Source organism: Corvus moneduloides, chromosome 7, assembly GCF_009650955.1.
Source record: "Corvus moneduloides isolate bCorMon1 chromosome 7, bCorMon1.pri, whole genome shotgun sequence".
Classification (NCBI taxonomy): Eukaryota; Metazoa; Chordata; class Aves; order Passeriformes; family Corvidae; genus Corvus; species Corvus moneduloides.
The window spans coordinates 30,420,692-30,443,044 of record NC_045482.1 but is presented as its reverse complement, the minus strand read 5'-3'; the positions used below and the strand labels follow the sequence as shown (position 1 = coordinate 30,443,044).

The following is a 22,353-nucleotide window of genomic DNA, read 5'->3' as shown; positions in this document are numbered from 1 at the left end:
TATTTTAAAGTTTAACTGATGTCCTTTTCAGGCTATAAAATATTTAGCATCCAGTATACACATGCACAAATGACTAAGTGAAATTACAGATAAAAACACTTTGTTAGTACTGGATCTTTAATATCTTTCATGTATTTTTTTAGCAATATTTCAGAAAAAAAGTCAATTTCTAAAAATAATATGGATATAACGTCAGTAGCTGCAACATTTTGCCAACTCACACTTTCACATTCATAATCCATCATGAAACCAGTAGCTTCCTTTACAGCTCATGGAAGCAGCACACACTACAGATGGCCCTGTACATCTTGCCTGCAAAAGAACTCCCATCAAATCCAGACAGACAAAATGAAATGAAAAAAACCACACTGCTGAGCCCCCATTTGGAGACCCTGCCATCATTTCAGAAATACAGAGGGCTTTAGAGGTCTAACAGCACTTGCTGCCCATAACCAGGCTCCAAAGAATGCTGATAAGGCACGTGCTTTATAAGCTACTCTCTACTTTATGGGTTGCAGAGTAACTTTGCCTTCAGAAGGCCAGAGGATTCATCAAAGTCCCTGAAAAAATATACTTACTGGATAGTTTTCTTTAGAGCTTTCTGTAGTTTCTTCACTTGGTGCTTGTAAAATTTTAATTCCTGTGCAGTTGGCCTGTTAGAAAGAAAAAGTACCAAGTTATTCGTCTTGCATTGGAAGGTATCTATAAAATTCATTCAAGTGAAAAAGTAAAAAAGCTTTGCCAGTGCCAAAACATTATTCTGGAAATGAAATTCTGCTACATTTCTACATGACAACAGCAATAAAGAGCAAACTAACCATTAGCAGCTGTTATTAAGAGTGTAGGGAGGAGAGCATGGCTGTTGCTGCCATATCTTATTTCTTCGATTGCAGATTTCACACTTTGCTTTTACAATTGCTGGTGCTTTGTAAAGCAAAGTCTACTGAAATGGTCTTACAAAGGATGATACTTATCCTTTCTCACCTTATTTCCAAATCTTTCTTGAGATTTATATTTTCAAGCAAAAGCTGTTCGTTCTTGGCTTTTGTTTCAGTAAGTTGCTTCTGGAAAGACTGCAACATACACTGGGTTATTTCTTTTATTGCACTCATTTCATAATCAACAAGCTTGAACAATTTAAAGAATGTGCATGTTAAGAAGGGTTCCCAATCGCCTGTACAGCAAGACAGCATGGATGAGGAATCAGATGATTGAGACCAAGAACCTGGTGCATTAGACCCCAGGTGAGAACTGTGACTGAGAAGGTCTATGCAATCCTCAGCAGACTCACAACATTTTGCTGGATCTTTACACAAGGACAGGGAACTCTGCCCAGGGAGGTTAAAAATTCAGAAGACATGACAAGAACAAGGGACAGAAGTCAAACATGTTGATGTATGTGGCTCTTGGAGGGTTACCACTGAGAGATCTCCACTGACTTATTCTTGGCAGTTCCATACCGTGAGTAGTGCTTTGTAATTAGGAGTAGCATCTAGATTTAAGAACTCTTCCTTGTTTTTTACTTCTGTCTGGACCTGGTCTTCATCTTTTTGATATTGCCTATTGGGAAATATAAATTGGTTCAGTTTACTGCAATTCAATTAGCTCAAAAATTTAAAGTTGGTTTAGTTAGCAGTTATATATGATAATAACATTTCCATAGACTACAAAGTAAATAGAATAGAAATTCTGCCCTAACATCCAGGCTCTAATTTCTGGGAAAGCTGTTTCATATGCTAATTAAGTGCACTTTTCTACAAGAGAAACTCCAGTACAAGCAAATCCCATTTCAGTTTTCTCAATAATCTCAGTAATCTCGAGGTATAGGAATGTCTCCGGTATCTGTTTGTTGCTTTGTGCCATGCAGGCACTGGGATAGAGCTGAAAAGCTTTAGTTTTGGGAGATCAGTCAACTGAGCACAGCTAATGCAGTAATTCTGTCTGTGAACCATGGCAATAGAGAAAAGGGAAAAAAAAACCCCAAAAAACAAACTTATAGCTCAAATATCTGAATATCCCAAACTTCTTAACTCTCCTGGTCTCCTGACTGAGAAGCTGCTTAGCCTGACTGCAAATTATTCTCTGGAAAAATCCAAATTTCCAGGACCACTACAACTCTTTGCTGTTTCTTACATGCTAGTGATATCTGGAGCACAGACTATTTAGCCCTGTAAGATTAAAGAACAGTAAGGGCTAAGAAAATTTTGAACAGTAGAACCGTAAGGCATTCAATGAGACCTACCTCAGCTCCTTTTTAATCTGACTAATCTGAGATTCATAATAATCAATTAGACAAAGGTACCTGAAGAAAGGAAAAGTGTTAATTTTGAATTTCAGATATTCTCAAAAAACTCATACTGTGACCAACCCAGAGGACCAGGTCAGCTTGCACAGCTGCAGTGCACTTTGGAAATGGCTGCTCCAAACAGTGGGGTTTCTCTCATACCAGACAAACATGGTCATACTTTGCCAAAACAGGTTTTTTTTCTACAGAAAAGTAGATGCATTAAATCTGTACTAGTTTAGAAGTAGCAAAATATTTAAGAGGAGAAAACAGCTAAATTTGCCCACCAGCCTCCTCATCTTATGGCTACGGTTACCCAGCAAGATTAACAGAGAGGCACAGTCAAAATAAAGTGTCTTGAGCACTCTGAAATTTTCTGTTTGGGAGAGACAGATGAGAGAGGACAGGCAACCAAATTCAGTGGTCCCTCCTCTCGTACAGTGAGGGCTCAAGCAAAAAGCTGAGCACACACAATCCCTTTTAAAAGCTTCCCAGGTAAATATTGCTGGCCAGGCCTAGGAAGCCAGGTGATATCAGCACAACAAAGCAATGGTTATCTGAGGCCTAGGAATTGGCAAATGTCTGATTGTAGCAGAGCTATGGAAGTCCTACTGGCAAGAGACAGAGCCTTGTGATATTTTGGGAACTTACCATAAAGTATCTGGAAGTTAACAGCAAGCCTGCAGTCAGCAGTTGCAAAGACCACTTCCCAAAACTGGAAGGGCTCTTTTTGGGGGGAGCTAAAAGGTGGGGTTTCTTGTATTTTTGTTTTTAATTTACATTTTTAAATGTTAGAATCTCAGGATGAGATCATCCTAGCAGACACTGCAGCTACAGAGCAGAGTGAATCATTCCCTTCCCTTTGCTGACATCTAGTGTGGGCAGTGGGTGGCGATTTTTTAATTTCTGCCATGGATTTATCTGGCTTACAATTTCACAAAAGCAAAATATCACTGCACTGATGTACCTTTACAAGAATTCATATTTCATCTTGTACTCCTAAGGTCTCCAGATTATTTTTTTTTTCACATATAAATATCAAGAAGCATGACTTTAAAATCTGTTTCTTCATTTAATGCTACAAGTGGTTCAGCAGTGTCAGAGAATCACTTACCGCTGATCCAGAAGAGACTTGGGAGCTCTTTTGCAAAACTGACAAAACATTTTGTTTTGAGTGGCAACTCGCTGCCTCTCCTCCCTCCCAACTCTGCTCAGCTCCTTCTGCAAGTGGGCAATAATCTCTTCCTGTTCTTGCAGCTTTTCCTGCTGCTGTTGGTATTTTACCTGTGAACAGGCAATGGGAGCATTATTGAACTGTTCTGACCCAAAATCTGACTGTAATGTGCAAGCCCAGGTACACACTTGATCCCAAGAAGGATGAGCACTTGGGTTTTAGCCACGCTGAAGAGACAGTGGAAGAGGGATACAGATATTTTTCTAAATTCTTTCTAGAAAATTCTGCATAGTTTGAAAAAACTTAGCTATAAACAGTGTACTAACCCTATTAGGTCTTGACCCAGGACTCATGTTTATTTGAATCAATGTAAATATTTTTAGAACCTTCATAAGTCAAAAGTTTGAATTATCAGGCAGAAGTATCTGAATTACCTGTGTAGCCTGTTGGTCTTTTTGAAGTTCTTTGACTCGGTTCTGATGCTGGCATGCTTTAGCTATTGTTTCATCTTCTAGCTGACAAATTTTGGCCTTAATGTTTTTCACCACATTTTCCAAATCATTAGCCCGTTGCTCTTGACGAGATGCCCGACTTTGTTCTAGTCGTACCACTTCTCTGAAAAAAGAAATCAATCCTTGATTTTAAATTAAACTCATTTCACTAAAGACAGTGCAGGAAGCACATGCCTGACATTACGTGATGAGGTTTGATAGTACCCTGTGGCAGCAGGTATGGGAAATGTGCCAGTATGAGAAGAAGCAGCACATGAAATAACGGAAGTGCCCAAAAGGAATTGGGACAACATTGCTGCATATTGGACAACAACCTCAGGAAAAAGGTCTTAAGCCTCTGGTGAGACAAAATCTCCACCAGGCTGGAGATGCACACTGATAATACTTTTACTCTCCATTAGCTGCTAAGTTCCTTCGACTGTGTCTTACCTAAGACACCGATTTGCCTCCATGAGTCCCTGCATCACCTTCTGCTGTCGCTCAGTGTCTTCCACCAGCGTCTTTAATGCAAGTCTTATTCCTAGAGAAGACTGACTGTCTAGGACAGTGGTATCTGGAGATACAAAACATAAGCAAAGTCACAATGAAAGGCTTTTAACAGCCAAAGAAGATTGCCTGTCTGCTGTCATTTGGAAGTCACAGCTTTAGAGATGCATGAACTCAGGCTTACTATTTCCAAATACAAAAAGGGCCAAAATTACATTTCCTTACCTGATGTATCTCTGCAGCTTTGGGGGGCAGGAAGACTCACAGGTTTCAACCCATGACGCATTAATGCCTTGTTTATGTTTTCCCACTCTGCCTTCTCCTGCTGCACTTGGGAGAAAGGGAAAAAGAGGGAGAAACCTGAGTTCTTCCCATCAGCTGTGCAGCAGAAGGTACCAAATGCCCCCAAATTAAAGCAAACCAACCCCAAACCCCCAAAAGGCCTCTACAGGAGGATCTGCAGAGCACATTGGGGAAAAGCGTACTTAACAACACACAGCATGCTCAGTTTTCCTGATCCCTATTTGAAAGCAAAATACGCACAACGAGTTAAATTCGCCTCTTTAGGAAACTCCAACCATCGACTCTCGGGTCCCCCCAACGCACCCGGGGCGCAGCGGCCCCGCCGCGAGCGGAGCCCTCAGGGAGGAGGCGGCGGCTCTGGGAGTTTATGGACTGTTCCACCGCCTTTTGCCCCGCTCCAACCACCCAGCGGCGACACCCGGGGCCAGCAGAGTACCTCGGTCATGGCGAGGGCCGCAGGGCAGCAGAGGGGCCGCTCTCCAGGCCGCGGAGCCGCTCGGGCGGGAGCGGAGCGGCGGGAGCGGGCGGGCGGGGGGGCGCGGGGCGGCGCTGCGCGGGCGCCGCCATTTTGCGGCGCGGGAGGCGAGGGGAGGAGACCGGGCGGAGGTAGGAGCGGGGCCGCGGCGGGAGCCACGGCGGGCGCGGGAGCGGGGCTAATGAAAACAAAAATAAAGGAAAAGACAGAAAAAAAACCTCATTGCCCGCGGTAACGGTGGGGGGAAATCTGCCGTCCCCGGAGCTCATGCGCCTCCCGGTACGCCGCCCCGCGATGAGCGCTGCCGGGATTAGGTGGATGCTATGGGAGCCGTAATCCCAGCCTAGTTTTCTGAAGGAGCCCTTCCGTATAAAGGAATAAACATCGCCTTGGGCTGCTGACTGGGTCAGCAGAAGGTGCGGTGAATGGAGGCAGTGGGTGCAGCACTGATGTGTGTCCCTGGTTCGGAGCCAGCGGCGCTGGAGGCGCCGCGCCCGCTCCCCCTGGGGCAGCGCACGGCTTTCCCTTGGGACGCGGGTGGGATCGGCCTGGAGTCTGGGCTCGGGTTTGATTTAAAATAAAAGTGTATTACTTCATTACCATGATTTGGGGGGAAGGGGAAAAAAAAAAAAAAAAAAAAAAGGATTTTGTGTGTTCTGGGATGCTTCCTAATCCTTTAAGCATTGATCCTAAATGACGCCTAAAATCCACGCCGCAGGATTGCGGCCTGCCCGGGGTGATGAAGGCTCCGGGCGGTCTGTGGACAGCTCTTCTGGCATCTCCCGTGTGCTCGAGGCCGCTCCTTGTGCTGACCCCGGCCGGGGACACACGCGGGTCTGTCCCGAGCCTGCTCCTTGGACAAGAGGAGGGAAATACTCCCTGCCTGACTCCCAGCGTGTGCCCGGGGATGCCAGCCTTCACAGGAACCAGAAACTTCGGGAACGGTCAAAACAATCTCCTCGGCATTTATTAGCACATGTTTGCTTATTGATAAGCACAGACAAGGCAGATGATGATGAAATTAATTAGTGAAAATAACACATTAAAAAACAGTGGTTGTAAACCACAGTCATGGTCTAAAAAACCTCTTAAGTAAGAAATTAGTTCGTTGTGGCTCACATAAATGTTGTGACTGAACTGCCAGGTCAAATTTACTGATGTTCTTGTTGAAAGCTACTGCAGTGGTTTAGAAAAGGGAGGAGGTGAAATTACTGCCTGTGCTATTTCCCAGTCCCAAATTCACTACGGTCTGGGACTGAGATGGGCAGCTCTGGATTGGGTTCCTGCTTTGTTCGTTTCTAAGCTTTGTCTCACAAATCAGGCAGCCCATTTTTCCATCCAGTAACTGACAACGTTATGAGGAGCTAGCAAAGTTAGGATAAACTGCACTTACTAGTTTTGTAAAATATAATACTTTTTAAAATGCACTTGGCTTTCTGTCTTAGAGGAAAGATGGTTGTGTTTTAAGTGTTTTTATTTCATCATATATATGACAGCTAGCACTGCATGCCAGTTAATGATGCTTTTAAAAGTGTCCTTTATCTTAACTGGAGAAAATGATGAAACTTTAGACCTCAGCGCTTCTCTGCTACTATTCTGCTTTTCTATTTTTTCTTGCTGCTAATTGGATTAAGAACTCTTTTGGCTTCTATGGCATCCGGTGAGGAGATTACTGTCTGTGAAGATGAAGTAAGGTAAAAGAACTGTGATATGAGCAGATTTGGAAAGATATCCACAGTTCCAGTAGTAACTTATGACTGTATCTAAACTTTAAAAATTACTTAAATTAAAGGGTATCTTGCCAGGTCCCTTCCCCTGTGTCCGTGTGTGCAGAGTTGCGTATCTGAATGATTTAGGTAGTGTTTATGAGATGTTAACGGATTACAGACAAATCCATTAACACCACAAATAGCTAAACTGGTCATATTATTTTTTCAAGTCTAAAAGGCTGAAACTTTCTTTGAGACCAATCAAATAATATATTTTAGTGCCTAGCAAGAAATAGCAGAACTGTCCAGGAGTATCTTAAAACTAAATATAACTTTGTTACCTATTGTCACCTGAAATGGGAATTTTAGAGGTTAGATGGCTAGCTGTGTCTGTACTGTTTGTCAAAGTGAGCCTGTTTAACTGTTTATATTTTGTGATGTTTTGTCATATTTGAATGTTTGAAAAACATGAAAGTATAAGCAGTTCTGTAAGCTTATTCTTTCAAGTCTCATTTTTTATTTGCAAAAAGTGACTTGCCCAGAAGCAGTAAAGATTTGAACTGCAGACATCGGGAATTGAACTTTCAACGACAATTAATTTACTTTGTTGGTTTCTCCTTAGGTCTCGGTACAGCTACTTAGAGAAGATGACAGATTTGGTGGCTGTTTGGGAAGTAGCTTTAAGTGATGGTGTTCATAAGATTGAATTTGAACATGGGACCACTTCAGGAAAGCGTGTTGTCTATGTTGATGGAAAGGTGAAATTGCTATGTGCTCAAAATTCACTGTGATACAGATTATATAACTGCACTTCCATGCAGCACACTTCACAACAAACAAAAGACTAATAAATGCAAGTGAGGTACATTCAGTTAATTACCTAATTTAATAAACTACATCATTTTGTTTTTCAGTTCCAGTTAAGGTGTGAGTATTCATGAAGTGCTTTGCTGTCTTTGGGCAGAGGCACTCTGTGCATACAAAGCACCATATATGCATTCATTCCCAAATAATAGTTCAGTACTGAGCTGTCTCCCGAGTTCAATTTTTTAATATTAAAACATGCACTCAGGTGTTTCAATTAATACCCACTGTCTTTTTTTCTACAGGAAGAAATAAGAAGAGAATGGATGTTTAAATTAGTGGGTAAAGAAACCTTCACTGTTGGAGCTACTAAAACTAAAGCTGCTATTAACATTGATGCCGTCGGTGGCTTTGCATATGAATATACTTTGGAGATCAATGGAAAGAGTCTCAAGAAGTATATGGAGAACAGGTTAAAAACAACCAATACCTGGATATTGAACTTGGGAGGTACAGACTATAGAATTGTTCTAGGTAAGTAAACATTGAGTGACTACCATGTTGCTGCCTTTGAATAAACTTGTGTGCATTTGAAAACTGGCAATTAAGAGAACGCACAGTTCAGTGGGTAGCACTGATGCAGTATAAAATCTTGGGGGATTTTGAAATTTGGAATGAGATGCCAAGGACAGTCTGAAAAATAATGGTCTTGTTATACATGTGTGAGCCTACAGCAGTGTGGTCTAAATTTGGGGGGGAGAAGGGTTGGGAGGTATTACTGCTGCTGCATCCATAGAGTTGCCCTAGCAAGGCAGTTCTCCAGGCGAAGCCTGTTACAGAAGTTTTACCTGCACTGTGATCAAACCTCATGTGTGTCTAAATTTGTTCAGCAGGTAGCCAGGCTTTCCTCCCAAAAATCATCAGCCATGTCAAGAAGTCTTTATTCCACATTTTTAAGAGATTGATGAGCATTCTTTTTTCTGCATCACTTCTTATCCACAAATTTAAACAAAAACCTTCCGATGATGTTCTTTCACTTTCTTAATAGCTAGGCAATATATTCTCTTCTGCCCCCCTTTCCCAGTTACATTACAAGCAAGTGGGAGGAAGGGATCCCTTGAGGAATTTGTCCATGGCATTTAGTGGGAAAACTTCCACTTGGACATTGCTGTATAGTTAGAGCTGGAGACAAGAGATCTCAGACTATTATTTCTTCTTAAACCTCAGGACAGAATGAACTGCCCTAAGATGAAGGCGAGCAGTGAAGAAAGACAGTTTTAGTGCCAGAAACAGATAAGTCTCTTCACAGAATTTTAACCTCTATGCTTACTGGAAAGGCAAGCAGGGTTCAGCTCTCTGCTGATGATGTGTGAATGACAGTGTCAGTAAAGGGAATTCTAGAGCAAAGTAATTTAAGGAGGATATGCTGGGAGAAGTAAAAGAATATTCTGTTTCAAATGCACAAAAATCTAAGATTTATATTTAAAGTGGTACTTGGTGTTTTCAAAATGTTATGAATACAAACAGTATGATGGATGTTAAATAATGCTGCTTTTGAATTAAATTGACCTGGAAGAAGAGTTAGAGCTTTATTGAATAAACAGCACTCAAATAATTAGCAGAAATTATTTCACTTTTCTGTCTTTTAATTTTTTCAGTTTAAGACTGTCAGAGTATCTCTGGCACTATTCAGAACAACACAGTGTTAATAGCCAGGGCTAGGGAGGGGTAAAAATGTATCTTCAAAGAAAAAGTTGATGACAGAGCCTCCTCTCTCTCCAGTGAGAGCAAACCCAGTAGCTCAGGTACTATGGCTACTTAGGAACATCTTTTAGAAATTGGAAGTAAAATTCAACAGTAGATTTTTAAAATCCCTAGATCCTTGTTTGTAGGGAGAAAAAAAATACCGTTTTCTTTCTACTTTCTGTTTTCCTTTTCCTTCACAGAAAAGGACACTATGGATGTGTGGTGCAACGGCCAAAAAATGGAAACAGCGGTATGTGATCCCTTCCAAAGGCTCTTCCCAGGCTATGGATACATAACCAAAGCTTGGCAAAATAAGCCCCAGAGTGGCACATTACCTCCCTTTCCCAAAGAGGCTGAGGCAGCCAGGATGCTCCTGGTCTGTTCCAAATGACCTTCACTGAATTTTATAATGGGCAGTATTTCAGTTCAGATACCAAACATCTGCTTATTTAAGGATAAATAATGCTTTTGTTTACCCTTTTTAGACAAACAAAAGAAATTTGAGTCAGGGTTTTTAGGGAGAAAACTTTCTAGGGAGTGGGAAGGACTTGAGTTTGAGGCAGAGTGTAGAACCATTGCATCCAAATCTGCTTGTGTTAGTTGTCACTGAAAGTTGAGCACATGTAGTCTGTTCTGACTCAAGCTTTTTTTCCATCTAGAGATGTTCCTAATACTTAGGGCTTAAGAGCCTCATTGGAACAAATAAAATCTTTCTGTGACATCTGCATTAAATTTTAGAGCAGGCTGACAGCTAGAAGACTTAATCTATTTGGTGTCTTTTTGCATTATCAATATGCATACCAGGTAGACTTCCCCATCCTTGAAGGATGTGTTTTCTCACCAGGGAGGAGTTACAGTGGTTACTACTGCCACAGGGAAGCCCCTGGATGAGTACAAATTGTAAAATCAACAGTTCTGCTACACCTGAGAGTAGGATGAAAAGATTCACCAAATGTTTGCTTAGTAATCAGTGGAAGAAACTTCCTCTCTCAGTTAATCAGGACTTCTGCTCCTGATGGCCATCAGCCTTTTCTACAATGTACTGAAAGCACTCGGAAGAATTCTTGCAAGCTGTGAGTGCAAGTTTAGTGCCACACTATGCTTCCATTAGAGCAGCACATGGATTGTCCTGCTGTCACAAACATCATGACAAAAACACAGCCATGCCTGGCAAAATCTCTAACAGGAAATCACATAACTGCAGCAGATGTGTATCCAAGATACACAACTGTTGTACTTGACTCAGGGGATCCTAAATACTTCACCTTTTTCTGCCACTTCGGAGTAGGTTTGTGTGGCACCTACTGGCTGTGCAGCACAACGTGGCAGGACGCTGCCTTTTCTGGTTTTGGTTACTGATGTGAATCAGTAATATTGATTTACAAACTCCAGCTTTACCATTTCCGATTGTGTGACGTTTTCATCATCATTTAATACCCATAAATCCTTAACTGGGCACCTTGGCAAAGCCCTGCCTGAGATTCAGCAGCTTTGTTTAGCTTTTGGGCAGTACTTGTCACAGGTACCTAAAGCTGCTGTATCTGTGGGAACTGCAAGTGATCCTGACATTGATGCACTCAAGCTTTTCATTTATTAAAATATCACGTGTTTCTTGTTTCCTTTCTCCCAGGGTGAATTTGTGGAAGATGGGACTGAAACTCACTTCACTGTTGCTGATCGCAGCTGTTGCATTAAGGCTGTCAGTAGTGGGAAACGAAAGGAAGGAATTATTCATACCCTCATTGTGGACAACAGAGAAATCCCAGAGGCTGTGGAATAGCCCTGGTTAACTGATTATGGTAGGACTAAGATCAGGAATTTTCAATTACTGTGGTAATTATTTTGATATGTACTACTTGGTACATTTAGCTTGTGCTGGCTTTATTTTCTAGTTTCTGTACATGAAATTATTCTTTTTGACGACCAGATGAAAATAATTATATACAACCTCTTACGTTACCATTTTTTTAAAAAAACTTATATATATCTAGAATGTATAGTATATCACTACGTGTGGAGAACACTGGTGAACTTAAAGAGAAATTATACATCAGGAAAAAATCATTCTGTAATAAAATGGAAGATAAATATTCAGTCACACTGAATCCTAAACTGCAGGTGTATGTGGAGGGAAGAGAAAGCCTTTACTGGGCACAGGAGTAAGATGTTAAAAGCTTTCTCTAAAATTATTTTTTCTATTAAACTGACTACAAACCTTTTCAGATGCAGTTAAGGGGAGTTACAAAGTTAATAAAAAGTTAATAATGAAATACACAGTTACCAATACTTGTGTTACAGTATTAAAGTAATACTGAGTTTTGAAAACTGTTCTTTATTCCCACTAGGAGCAAGATGTTACATTGTGCCAAAAATAACATTCCTTTAGGTGTTCTGAAAACTGATGCTGTAGTTCAGAAACTCTGTACTGAGTTTTTTCAAAACAGAAAGAAAAAAAAAAAATCCTGCCATGAAACCCCTTTAAAAATGATACCTCTTGACACATGCTGAAATGAGAACTTATCTTCGTTCAGTGCTAGCAAATCTTAAATCTACAACTATGTGTTTTCATGGCAGTAATGTGTGAATCAAGAAACATGAGGAAAAAGGGGACAGAAGTGGAAAACAATTGGTTACTTAAATGGAATAGTTAAAATAGGAATAGACTAATTCTGTTTTCAGAACTGTAGCATAATTTCTAAGAGCAACCTTTTGATTTCTTGAGAACAAACCTCGTGTGTTAAGAGACTCACACTACAAAACTACCCTTTGCAACAGCAGGCATAGCTGATCTTAAAAATAATTCTTACAAAACCCAAAATATAAATATATTAATCTAGAAGTTTATTTTGTAACAGTTAAAAAAATTTTCCACTTGTAACCTCAGAATTCAGAATTAGACTTTTATAACTTAATTTCTTTTGGACTTGTGAGTGGTTCCTAGCACTACAACTACTAGCTCAGGAGATGCAGATGCAGTACAAGCATCCTGGGAATCCATTAACAAATTATTTTGAAAAGTTTTATTAAATGCTGATTTCATCTGTGTTTTAGAGATCAGACTGCTCCCCATTTGCAGGCTTTACTAAAGAAAGCTTCCATGCACCCAAGTGCAGGACTGAATCCCCTTTTACACTGGAATTACTGTAATAGCTAGCTAGCTCTTGGGCTTTTCCGTGTATTTGCTTCAGGTCACTGCAGAAGCAGCATGGGGATACCTGGCTACAAGGCTGACAATGTAATCTTTAAAAGATGTTGGTAAAGGTAGATTCATTGAAAAATAATTTCAAGCTGTAGCTTGAACCAGTTCTCTACTATTTTGTAGCCTTTCAAATAGATTGAATGTTGCTGAGAAATCTGAAGCTCATGTACAAATCACATTCTTAAGACTGTATAGAAAAATGCAAGTTAACAGATAGTGACATTCGTACTTTTTATTTTGAATACATGTATCTACAATGCTTGAAGTAACTAATAAAAACTGTAAAAGCAACCACTGTAAGAAATCATGAAGTATTTCCTCATGTTTGTCATAACTATGTGTATATAATACCATGTCCCTAAGTGGAAAATAGGGGAATGTAGCAGGTGAAAGCTATCTTAAGTCAAAAAAAAACTTAAGAATCAAAAGGCACAACCAAGATGTCTTGTGTTTCCCTGACATATGCAGTATCGCAGATTAAGAAAATGCAGTGGAAGAATGACAGCCCACACAACCATCAAAGTGTATACTCACAAGCTGAGATCACTTTAAGGAATTAAGTAAATGACCAGGTGTGTTAAATGTTAATGTTAAATGTTAAACTGTATTTTGGGATGCTTTCCTTTCTGCTTCCATTCACAAGTAATTTTGTCCTCATCTCCTTCAGGTATTAACTTACTCTTTACTTCATGAATATTTCAGAGTACTTTTCAGGAAGCGCTTTGACCATAGCACACTACTCTCAAATCTAAGCACTAGACTTTGTTTTCAGAGGGTCTTCACCGTAGGTACAGTTCTGCTTTATACCCACTGAGGATGTTGCTGGTTTTCTCCAGAAGCTACATACCTCTCAGTCACTGGGGAACAAGTCAGCAAATACTGTGGAAGGGCCCCAAAACCGTTGAAAATGACAAAGATGTCAGGACTGCGTACACTGTCTACTAAACTGTCATATAAGGTAATGGCATCCCTCTCCACTCCTGGTGGCACAATGTAAGATGGCTGGCCTCTAGTGTGTAAGCCAGTTACTACATCAGCCTCAAACACGTATATTTTAGAATTTGTTTCCCATGTAGCTCTATCCTTGGTCAGGTTCCTCAGGTTCCTTGTAAAGTAAATGCCAGCTCCATAGTTTTGTTCTGGAAAGAGAAAGAAAAATTTTCAGAGGACAAAGCATTTAACGGTTGGTTCTTTCAGGGTGGTAGCTCCAAGAGACTGCTGCTTGATTCAGGGTTACAAGTGATGTTACTGCTCAATGTGTGCCATCCTTTTGGAAGTTAACTCACATGGAGTGGCTCTGATGCTTGCACAGACCTCCCACTGAAATCACGAGCAATGACAGCTGATGGCCATTCCAGTTAACTGCTACTCCAGTGGTAACTGTTTAGATTTAGCTGTTAATCCAGTGATTGAACCATCAAGGTCTAAAGGATTTATATAAAATAAATATGACTCACACTTCAGTCATCATGTACAAGGGACTGATAAACAACAAAGGCAGCAAGATCTTAAAAATGCAAACTACAAAGAAGAAGCTTTGAGATTTATAAGAAAAAGGTCACATAAAGTGCTGTTACAGTATCACATAGGAAAGTGCAAAGAAATTAGAACATCTTATTTATTCCTTTTAAAGTGTGGAAATGTGCCATGTACATTGCATAGACAAAGAAAGGCAAATCTCCACTTTTTGAACAGTTTATTGCTTGAAATCCCAGTTCTGCAATTGACACACAAAATATCACACCCTTCCCCGACTGCAGCATGAAGCACTAAACACTTAATTCTTTCTCCTTCTGAAAGCATCTGTCTACTACAGTATTTCATAAAGCTCACAACTTTCCTCCAAGCCCACTCTACTCTGAATGGCAGCATGAGCAATCAGATTATCTGCTGTCTCTGACCACATCTGATCTGAGCAGGGGCCTGGGCTGGATGACCCTCAGAACCACCTTCCAGCCTCAGTGTTTTGTGAGGCCCTTGAACATGCTTCAAAGCAACAAGTGGCTGAATACATGTTCGCAGCAGCTACCTAAGGACATTGACTTTCTTTACAGAGTGATGTAACAAAAAAAAACTTGGACATGGAATTATGTGTATACTAATAGTTCTGTCCAGTGTCTGGGCTAGGCTTGAATTCAGGCTTATCCTCCTAGAGCCTTGCTGGCTCTACAGTGTCAGGAAGGAAAACCTTACTGTATGTAATAAAGTAAGCTCATACAAATCTAAATGCAAGTAAGAAACAGTTCTTGTTTAGGAATGCCATTTTTTTCTAATTTTAACCTAAGTTTAGTAGTCAGTCACTTCATTTTGACTAAAGATGCCAAAGCAAGTTATTACCTGTTGGTGGAGAATACATCCTGTGAAATCCAGTTTGGCAAACTGAACTACAGAACTCAGCAGGGACATTCTGGTACAACTTGAAGGTCGTTTTGGAGCTACCATCTACATTTTTTTTCATTTGTTGGAATGCAGCAGATAGAAGTGGATTACGTATCTTTTCAATCTGTAACATAAAGAACAGCGTAGCATAAGCAAATGGAGATCAATGTCTATGAAATCCATAAGTGCTTTTATTCAGGCTACGTTCTTCAATGCAAGAACCTTTGCTTTAGCTTACATGCATTGACCACAGAGTGGACAAAGTATCTCAAATGGGCAACTGATCCAAAGAGAACCATACCACTATCCCATGCTTCCCATTGAAATCACGGGGAATATTTCCTGGTGTACTGACTTCCAGTATTTGAGTTGTGCTGAAGACACTGAGTCCACCTCCTGTTTAGTAAAGCACTGATACCCAGTATGATTCTAGCTTAAACACATAATCAGATCAGAACACTGGCAAATTCAGGTGGCAATTTTTGATGACAAGCTCACAAAAAGAAAACACACTGCAATAGTGTCCTGGAATATTGTACTTAATTAATCTTACCAATCTCGTATTTCTCTAGAGTCCTATAAAGGGGCATCTGAAGCACAAAGTAAGAGGGAGAACATACAGTACAATTAAAAAGACTAAGAATTTAATCACTTTTTGAGTGATTATTTTTGTCATGTTCAAAATACTTTTCATTAGGAGTAAAGACTGGATCTATCTTAAGGATTAGGCTGATTTGATCCTAATTTTTAAAAGCAATGCATTGAAATAATTCATCTGGATTTTTTAAGCTTACATTAAACAATGTTAGGTCAAATATATCAGCTGAGATTCAGTTTTTCCATCAACATCCTCTTTACCCTGAGAACATGAAGTCCAGCTTTTTCAAACTGTTTCTGTCTGTCTTTAAACTCCTGGAGGTGCGAGTCTACCAGCGAAATCTGGACATAGTGAGCGGTACTTGTCTTGTGAAAGTCTCCTTCTGAAAGCTGACCTGCTTCTGGTTGGCCTGGATATGAAAAAGGGAGTAGAATTTTCATTATCCTAATGTCTGAAGCAAAGGCAAGGGGGGGAAGACCTGCTACGTTAGTTGGTGGTTAATTAAGAACAAAGAATGTTAAGTATTCTCTGAAGTAATGTCAGAGGCTAATCTTGAGAGGAACTAGTTTATATAGATAGAAATGTATTCTATTTTTCTGCATTTATTATAAGGAAACCAGGGAGAGAGAAAACCAAAGAAAAGCAATTTATGTTCTCCATTACACCTCTCCACAGCCGAGCTTTCATATAAAGGTATCTATATTGAGTGACTATCCCAACATGAATTAAAATTGATCACTCAGTAGCTTTTTGTAATGCCACTCATTGTATCAACTGTTCATGACAGCCAAGGACTCTGCAGAATAAGTCCACTGCTGAGCCCTGCAACAGTGATCCAGCTGTAGCCAGCAAGAGCTCAGCAAAGGTGTGTGTTAATTAAGTGCAAATTTTGCAAATCTCCAGTGGCCAGGCTTTAAAGTGAAGGTATCCTGGAGGAAGCTCCACTGCAGCTGGATATACATCATGGCCAGCCCCTGTATAAACTGTGCCCTACTGGGAACACTGCCAAGTGAGTGAAATGGTCTCCCAGGGGCTCACATGATAAAAGTACAGGGATATCAGTAATTAAAGCAATACTCAGTATGCATGTGTGAACTGAATGTATGTCCACTCTCAGCAATAGAGAAATACATGTTGCTTCATACTTGAACTTGTTTAGGCACTTATTTACTTCATTAGTCACTATTTACTTTACATACACAATGAGTAGAGCAGTTTCTCTTGTTCAGCTATAGTCGTCTCTTGCATACGAAGCAGTAACTCTTCAGTCATGAGCACTGCATCAACCAAAGCATCAGGAGGGCCCTGAAATTTCAGTCTTGCTTGTCCACCTCTCACTTCTTCTGACATGCATAAACTAGAAGGCTGCTCTCGAGAGAGTTCTGCAAACTCCTTTTTACCAAGGCAAAAAATGTAGTTATTTTCAATAACAGCAGGGCGACCTTCCTGAATTTGCATTACAGTTTGGAGCCATGATTCTGCTGCTTCCAGTGCTGTAGGTGTGCTCCCTCTAAGTTCAATCATTGGTTCACTGCTTGCAGTTTGACCCCCTGACTCGGTACCTGGAAAATACATTTTTTTTTAATTACAAGTGCATTGGAAGAGTGAAGAACTTTCAAGTGCTGACACAAATTCCTACTTGTAATGCAAGCTGTACAGTGCAAGAAGCACACTACTCTTCCGGTATGCTCAAAGAGATGCAGCTACAAGGAGGAAAGGTTTCCAGAATCCACACACACACATATATGGAGAATTTATTTGCCTTTCACTAAATGACTTCCAACAAGTTAGGCAATGACAATGGGTTTTGTTTTTAAATCTTAAAAGGAACCGCCCAGTTCCATTCCTATTAATGTAAAAATACAAAGTGCTCATGAGTTTTTGCTTCCTCCTCTCCACAAGACACACAGGTAAATACTAAGTTCCCTATTTTAAAGGGATGTGATTACAAATTCTCAATTCTGGAGTGCTCATTTACTGGAAATGCCCCTTCTGTTCATTACTTACTCAAAGGATCACTTCTGTTTTCCAGTTTGTGATTTGCTGAATAAAATTTTCTCTGGAGAACCTTGAAAGATAAAAGTTTAGGAGGACTTTGCAATCTTCTTTCGTCAAATATGCAATTCATCTCTTCAAAACTGTTAGACAAGCAGTTTACACCCCCACCCCCAATTCTGAAATTGTCAATTTTCCCCAAAATGTTATTCCTGACAATATCAAATGCATTCCTGTCCGGCATCTCCTAAGGTAACACACCTTACACACTGAATGGCTGGCACCTTTACCACCTCCTTGCGGCTGTGGCATTTCTCATGCAATCACGTAAGATAAAGGTGTTCATTACTTGCAGTTTAATGCTGATGAATCCCTACTCAGTTTTAAAATCCAGACTATTCTCCTGCCTGTCTACTTGAAACTCTTCTATTATATTAGCTCATAGAATGTGTTAATAGGGTTTTGCCTTAGGAGCTCCATACAAAAAACCAAAACTGACTGACAATATCTCCTGAGGAGGAATGTTTGTCCCTTAATGAGTTAAGAGTAGACTCTTATACATTCACTGACAGACATGACAATTTTGAAGTTCCCTCCTATTTTTATCAGACTACAGGGTGAAGACTTCTAGTTTAGTGAAAAAAAATATTTGCAAAGATTGAGTATTTTCTAATGAGATTGGGACCTGCTGCTCCCAATTGTTGCTAGTACAGAATAGACTATCTTCATTTTCAGCCACCTATGGAAATATTTTTAGCTTTTTGTTTTCCTTAGGGGTAGTTAACAACAAATTTATTACCTTGCAGACATCAAGGTCATCTGGGAAAACGACAAATTGCACTTCTCTCTTCTTCATAGGATGTGCCCTGGCAAAATTTAAAATTGCTTCTATCATGGTCTCTGCCACTATGTCAACAGACAGCATTGGTGACCAATCTACTGGAAAAGAAACTGAGGGAGATGAGTGGTCCTGGAAGTGACCCAGGCATCTTTTCACTGCATCCTTTAATTCCTGCAGGAAAAACAAAATGTTTCAGTCCTGCCATCACCCAACATGAAAATCCATTAAAATCCAAAGTAAGTGATCATCACCTCACACTGTAACACCGGATGCTGGCATCTCAACACCACGTTCAGTACAGGCACACCAGGCAGCTCACGCCTTTTCATTACTATGGGTTCCTTAAAACGTGGATATCTAAGATGATGCTGAAGTTCCTTTTGAAAAGCTGAACCCTCTTCTTCCATCAGTCGTCTTGAAAATTGAGAGGTAGGCTCACCCCTTGCATTCACAGGGTTAACAATAGCTGTTTTCTGCAAGGAAAGAGTGCAAATTTCAGTATACTTCAAACTGACTGTTTGAAAGCTTTGCTATTACAGAGAGCATTCTTTCTAAGCACAATTCCTGTAAAAAGGCCTGACTGCCACATTCAAGATCAGCTGCTTGAATTTTCCTACTACTTACTACTACAAGCAGCACTGGAATACATCAAAGTATGCACCTTGCAGTGGCAGTTCAGAAACCAATGGCGTGCACAAAGCTGTTCCAGTCATCAGAGTGTACTGAACAGAATTATTACTCTCACTATCCAAATGACCCACGTGCCAATTATCAGCAGGAGAGAACTATGGCTGTCATCCCAGCCTTAGGGTAGCAAGGACACATCACCAAACTAGCGGTGTCAGTACATGTAAGGGAACTGCAAAGCTATGATTGTTTCCAATTCCCAGTGGAAAAAGCAGACTCTCATAGTAGGCGTCCTGTATTTCAAATACGGACAATGCAAAAAACTTGTTTACAGAATGCCTGTAATAGCAGTAATTGTTCTAGCCTTTATTGTTGAATATTATCTAAAGACACAAGAACATGTTTTCCTCACAGTCTTGAGGGCATGTGCATCTTTCAGTGCTGTAGAATTGGTTAATAAAATTCCCTGCAAGGTCAACTTTGCGATCCTTTGTTCTCACACCAAAAAATGAACTTCCTATTCAATTACGATACGTCTTCATAATAAAAGTTTATTTTTTATTTTAAGATACAGTATCTGCTAAAAGAAAATGCTGTTCCTGTGCTGTACTTTGCAGTCTAAGAGCTCTGTTGAATTCCTGTGACTGAGCTTATACATTTTGCACCAGATTTTCTAGCTAAAAAGTTAATCAATTTAAATATTGCCCTGTTTAAAGGTAAGATGCACATCATCTAAATTATTTTCAGCTGTTTCAGTGTTTGCTGAATAATTTCAGTAATGGAGTTATAAGAACATAAATGATAGGAAAAAAAGCAAGGCAGAAAATAAGAGAAGACTTCTATAGAGTGCATGATAAAATGTGAATTCCTATATAATAAGAAGATAAACCTTCACATAGGAATGTATTATTAATCATCCAATCTTTAGCTGCTTCCTATTGTAACACCATGTATAATAAAAACATTCTAAAGTTCAATACCCATTTAGACAAAAAACAACTCCTTACTACTATAACTTATTTACCATGTGTAAATTCTCATCAAACTGAGAAGAAAACTATTTAGTGAACTGATACAAAATGCATTCTGAACTCTTGGGCTCCAAATCCCACAAAGACTTGGAGGCAACACCATGTTCCTCAAATTACAGGACAGACTTACCTTCAGCTGTTCAGGGTATCCATTTATGATGCGCAAGCGAATGCCTCCATGTTTGAGGTAAGTTGAAAGCTGGCTTGGTGAAGCTGACACAGTGTCCTCAGGTGAATTGGTATCACCCAGAAACTTTTCACAGGCCTTCTTTATTTCTGCAACTGTAGACTCTTCAATGTTCACCAGGCGGATTTCCCTGAGACAGCTTGGTGGACTTTTCTCAACAAATTCCTTTACAGCCATTACAATCACTTGAGAACATAAATCAACTGGGAAGGCATAGACACCTGAACTCACTGCTGGGATAGCCACAGACTTTAACTTTCCTGAAGCACTAACATAACACAGAATGTTCCAAATAGCTTGCTGAAGTAGGAAACAGCATGTTTCCTTGTCATGAGGATTCCACCTTGGCCCAACTGCATGAATAATTTCCTTACAAGGAAGCTTCCCTCCACCTGTCACTGCTATATTGCCAACTTTGACTTTTCCATTCTTTTGAATATAAAGACTGCTTTGCTCTTTTATTTCTGGCCCTCCAGCTTTTACAAGGGCAAGAGCGAGACCACCTCCATGTTCAAGACACTCATTCGCTGCATTCACCAAGGCATCAACCTCATGTCTTGTGAGATCATCCTTATAAACACAAATGTCAATTCCCCCTTTTACTTTTTTCCTGTATACTTCGACAGTACTTTTTGCTGCTTTTCTGAAGGCCAACGTACAAGCAAACTTTTTGGAAACGAGATTATTTAGACAGTAGTCTCTTCTCTTAAGAGCTTCATAGGCATCTTTACTGATGGGGATCAAACTGACCTCATCCATTACCATGATCGACCCTAGGACATAAAGTGAAACAGAAGATACTACTATCAAAACATGTCTTTTTACAGAGAAGTGTGGCTTATAGCTCTCAATTTTATCCTACTGTCATTGCTGAACAATTTTTTTTTTTTACAGTCTAATCTTCTCCCTCCCCTTTTCAGAGATTTAGAAAGCCCAAGAAGGTTCATTTAACTGTGCCACAGAGATCTGATGCTAAGTTTTAATTCTGTGACTCTTATTTGGTCTGTACTTAAAGCCCACAAGCAAGTTCTTTCTTTGTAAGGAACCTTGTATGAACTCAGAAAGGCTTTTTAACGCACTTTTTGTAGGGAACAGTTTTTACATTATTACCATGGCAATACAGCCCTCTCCTGGCAGATGTCAGCAGTACTATATGCAGCAGTTATGTTAATTAGTTTAAATCAATATGTGTGAGTTTAATCAAACTTTCCTCTGGGGTATGCTACCTGCTTGTAAAAAGGATCGGATGTTTTGCACTTATAAAGTATACACGCCGATTCATCAAAGCACTTCTGAGCTCTTGCTTTTAAAAGAAAAATGCAAGCAAGTCCGGTTGAAGTAATGAATAATAATGGTGATTCATAACTGTGTCTATTTCATATTAATTATTAATTTCAGGTTGCTTTTGGCTTTTGTTTTCCAGTTTGCTGGTTGTACCTGGCAGTTTTCAACTTACATACAAGTACACACTTCGCAGATAGCTAAATGAGAGGCTTACCTAAATCGGGCTTCCCTTTGAAGTAATCTGAAATGTAACTCTATTGTAATAAAAAGAAAAAAAAGAAAGAGAAAGTACACGTTACAAGCAGCAAAGTATGTGGGCTACACATAGTACCTTCCTACAGGAGAGGTTCTGTTGCAAATCAAACCGGCAGCACCAGCTTTTCAAACATCTGTAGAAAGTTTTCTAGTTTTTAAAATGCTGTTCGGAGCTGCAGGAGCTCTGTGGACAGCCCACAGCTTCCTCCGGCTCACTCGCAGGAGGGAGAGGCCGGGCAGAGTAATTTCCGAGCGCCAGGCCAGAGGCCGGGACTGTTCTGTTCCCCTAAGCCCCGCCGGGAGTTCCCGCCGCACCCCGAGCCCCTGAGGCCGCCGCCGCCCCGAGCCCTCTGCCCCCAGCTCCTCTGCGGTACCTGGAGGACTCCCATAAGCCGGCTCGGCGCGGATCCTCAGCGCTCGGAGCTGCAGCGTGGTCCGAAGCGGGGAACCGCGGCCAGAGCGGG

At 40.4% G+C, this 22,353-nt stretch overlaps 3 protein-coding genes across 10 annotated transcripts in view; 1 reads left to right on the top strand and 2 right to left on the bottom strand.

Moving 5' to 3' along the window:
• CEP70 (centrosomal protein 70) overlaps nucleotides 1–5,779 on the bottom strand; it is an 11,591-nt gene extending 5,812 nt beyond the window's left edge. The window contains exons 1-9 of one of the 4 annotated variants that reach the window (XM_032113956.1): nucleotides 5,453–5,779; nucleotides 4,682–4,781; nucleotides 4,400–4,523; nucleotides 3,893–4,073; nucleotides 3,399–3,568; nucleotides 2,243–2,302; nucleotides 1,461–1,560; nucleotides 985–1,073; nucleotides 579–653 (exon numbers count right to left, since the gene is read on the bottom strand). In XM_032113956.1, the coding sequence (XP_031969847.1) occupies nucleotides 579–653; nucleotides 985–1,073; nucleotides 1,461–1,560; nucleotides 2,243–2,302; nucleotides 3,399–3,568; nucleotides 3,893–4,073; nucleotides 4,400–4,523; nucleotides 4,682–4,781; nucleotides 5,453–5,503 (950 nt within the window). In that variant the 5' untranslated portion in view covers nucleotides 5,504–5,779. Of the gene's footprint in view, nucleotides 1–578; nucleotides 654–984; nucleotides 1,074–1,460; nucleotides 1,561–2,242; nucleotides 2,303–3,398; nucleotides 3,569–3,892; nucleotides 4,074–4,399; nucleotides 4,524–4,681; nucleotides 4,782–4,999; nucleotides 5,139–5,195; nucleotides 5,285–5,452 lie in introns of those variants that run through there. The other 3 variants (XM_032113958.1, XM_032113960.1, XM_032113959.1) reach the window with 3 other exon arrangements.
• FAIM (Fas apoptotic inhibitory molecule) lies at nucleotides 5,308–12,983 on the top strand. Of its 4 annotated transcripts, XM_032113961.1 has the most exons (6): nucleotides 5,324–5,365; nucleotides 6,869–6,928; nucleotides 7,566–7,701; nucleotides 8,053–8,281; nucleotides 9,694–9,743; nucleotides 11,124–12,983. In XM_032113961.1, the coding sequence occupies exons 2-6, from the start codon at nucleotides 6,885–6,887 to the stop codon at nucleotides 11,271–11,273; spliced, it is 609 nt and encodes a 202-aa protein (XP_031969852.1). In that variant the 5' UTR covers nucleotides 5,324–5,365; nucleotides 6,869–6,884; the 3' UTR covers nucleotides 11,274–12,983. The 4 variants fall into 4 exon arrangements, with proteins under 4 accessions (XP_031969854.1, XP_031969852.1, XP_031969855.1 ...); XM_032113963.1 differs by lacking the exon at nucleotides 6,869–6,928 and having other exon boundaries at nucleotides 5,308–5,365; XM_032113964.1 differs by lacking the exons at nucleotides 5,324–5,365; nucleotides 6,869–6,928 and adding an exon at nucleotides 5,393–5,513.
• On the bottom strand, nucleotides 12,910–22,353 carry PARP9 (poly(ADP-ribose) polymerase family member 9). Of its 2 annotated transcripts, XM_032113953.1 has the most exons (10): nucleotides 22,264–22,353; nucleotides 21,849–21,888; nucleotides 20,294–21,123; nucleotides 18,757–18,978; nucleotides 18,464–18,676; nucleotides 17,677–17,737; nucleotides 16,869–17,231; nucleotides 15,930–16,078; nucleotides 15,030–15,195; nucleotides 12,910–13,831 (listed from the first exon to the last, which is right to left on the bottom strand). In XM_032113953.1, the coding sequence occupies exons 1-10, from the start codon at nucleotides 22,276–22,278 to the stop codon at nucleotides 13,494–13,496; spliced, it is 2,397 nt and encodes a 798-aa protein (XP_031969844.1). In that variant the 5' UTR covers nucleotides 22,279–22,353; the 3' UTR covers nucleotides 12,910–13,493. The 2 variants fall into 2 exon arrangements, with proteins under 2 accessions (XP_031969844.1, XP_031969845.1); XM_032113954.1 differs by lacking the exon at nucleotides 12,910–13,831 and having other exon boundaries at nucleotides 15,866–16,078.

Coding starts and splice junctions, on each gene's coding strand:
- FAIM (XM_032113961.1), top strand. CDS start 6,885: ATGGCATCCGGTGAGGAGATTACTGTCTGTGAAGATGAAGTAAG. Junction 6,929..7,565: donor GTCTGTGAAGATGAAGTAAG/GTAAAAGAACTG, acceptor GTTTCTCCTTAG/GTCTCGGTACAGCTACTTAG. Junction 9,744..11,123: donor GCCAAAAAATGGAAACAGCG/GTATGTGATCCC, acceptor CCTTTCTCCCAG/GGTGAATTTGTGGAAGATGG.
- PARP9 (XM_032113953.1), bottom strand. Junction 21,124..21,848: donor CAAAGGGAAGCCCGATTTAG/GTAAGCCTCTCA, acceptor TTTATGTCCTAG/GGTCGATCATGGTAATGGAT. Junction 13,832..15,029: donor GATGTATTCTCCACCAACAG/GTAATAACTTGC, acceptor TTCTCTTTCCAG/AACAAAACTATGGAGCTGGC.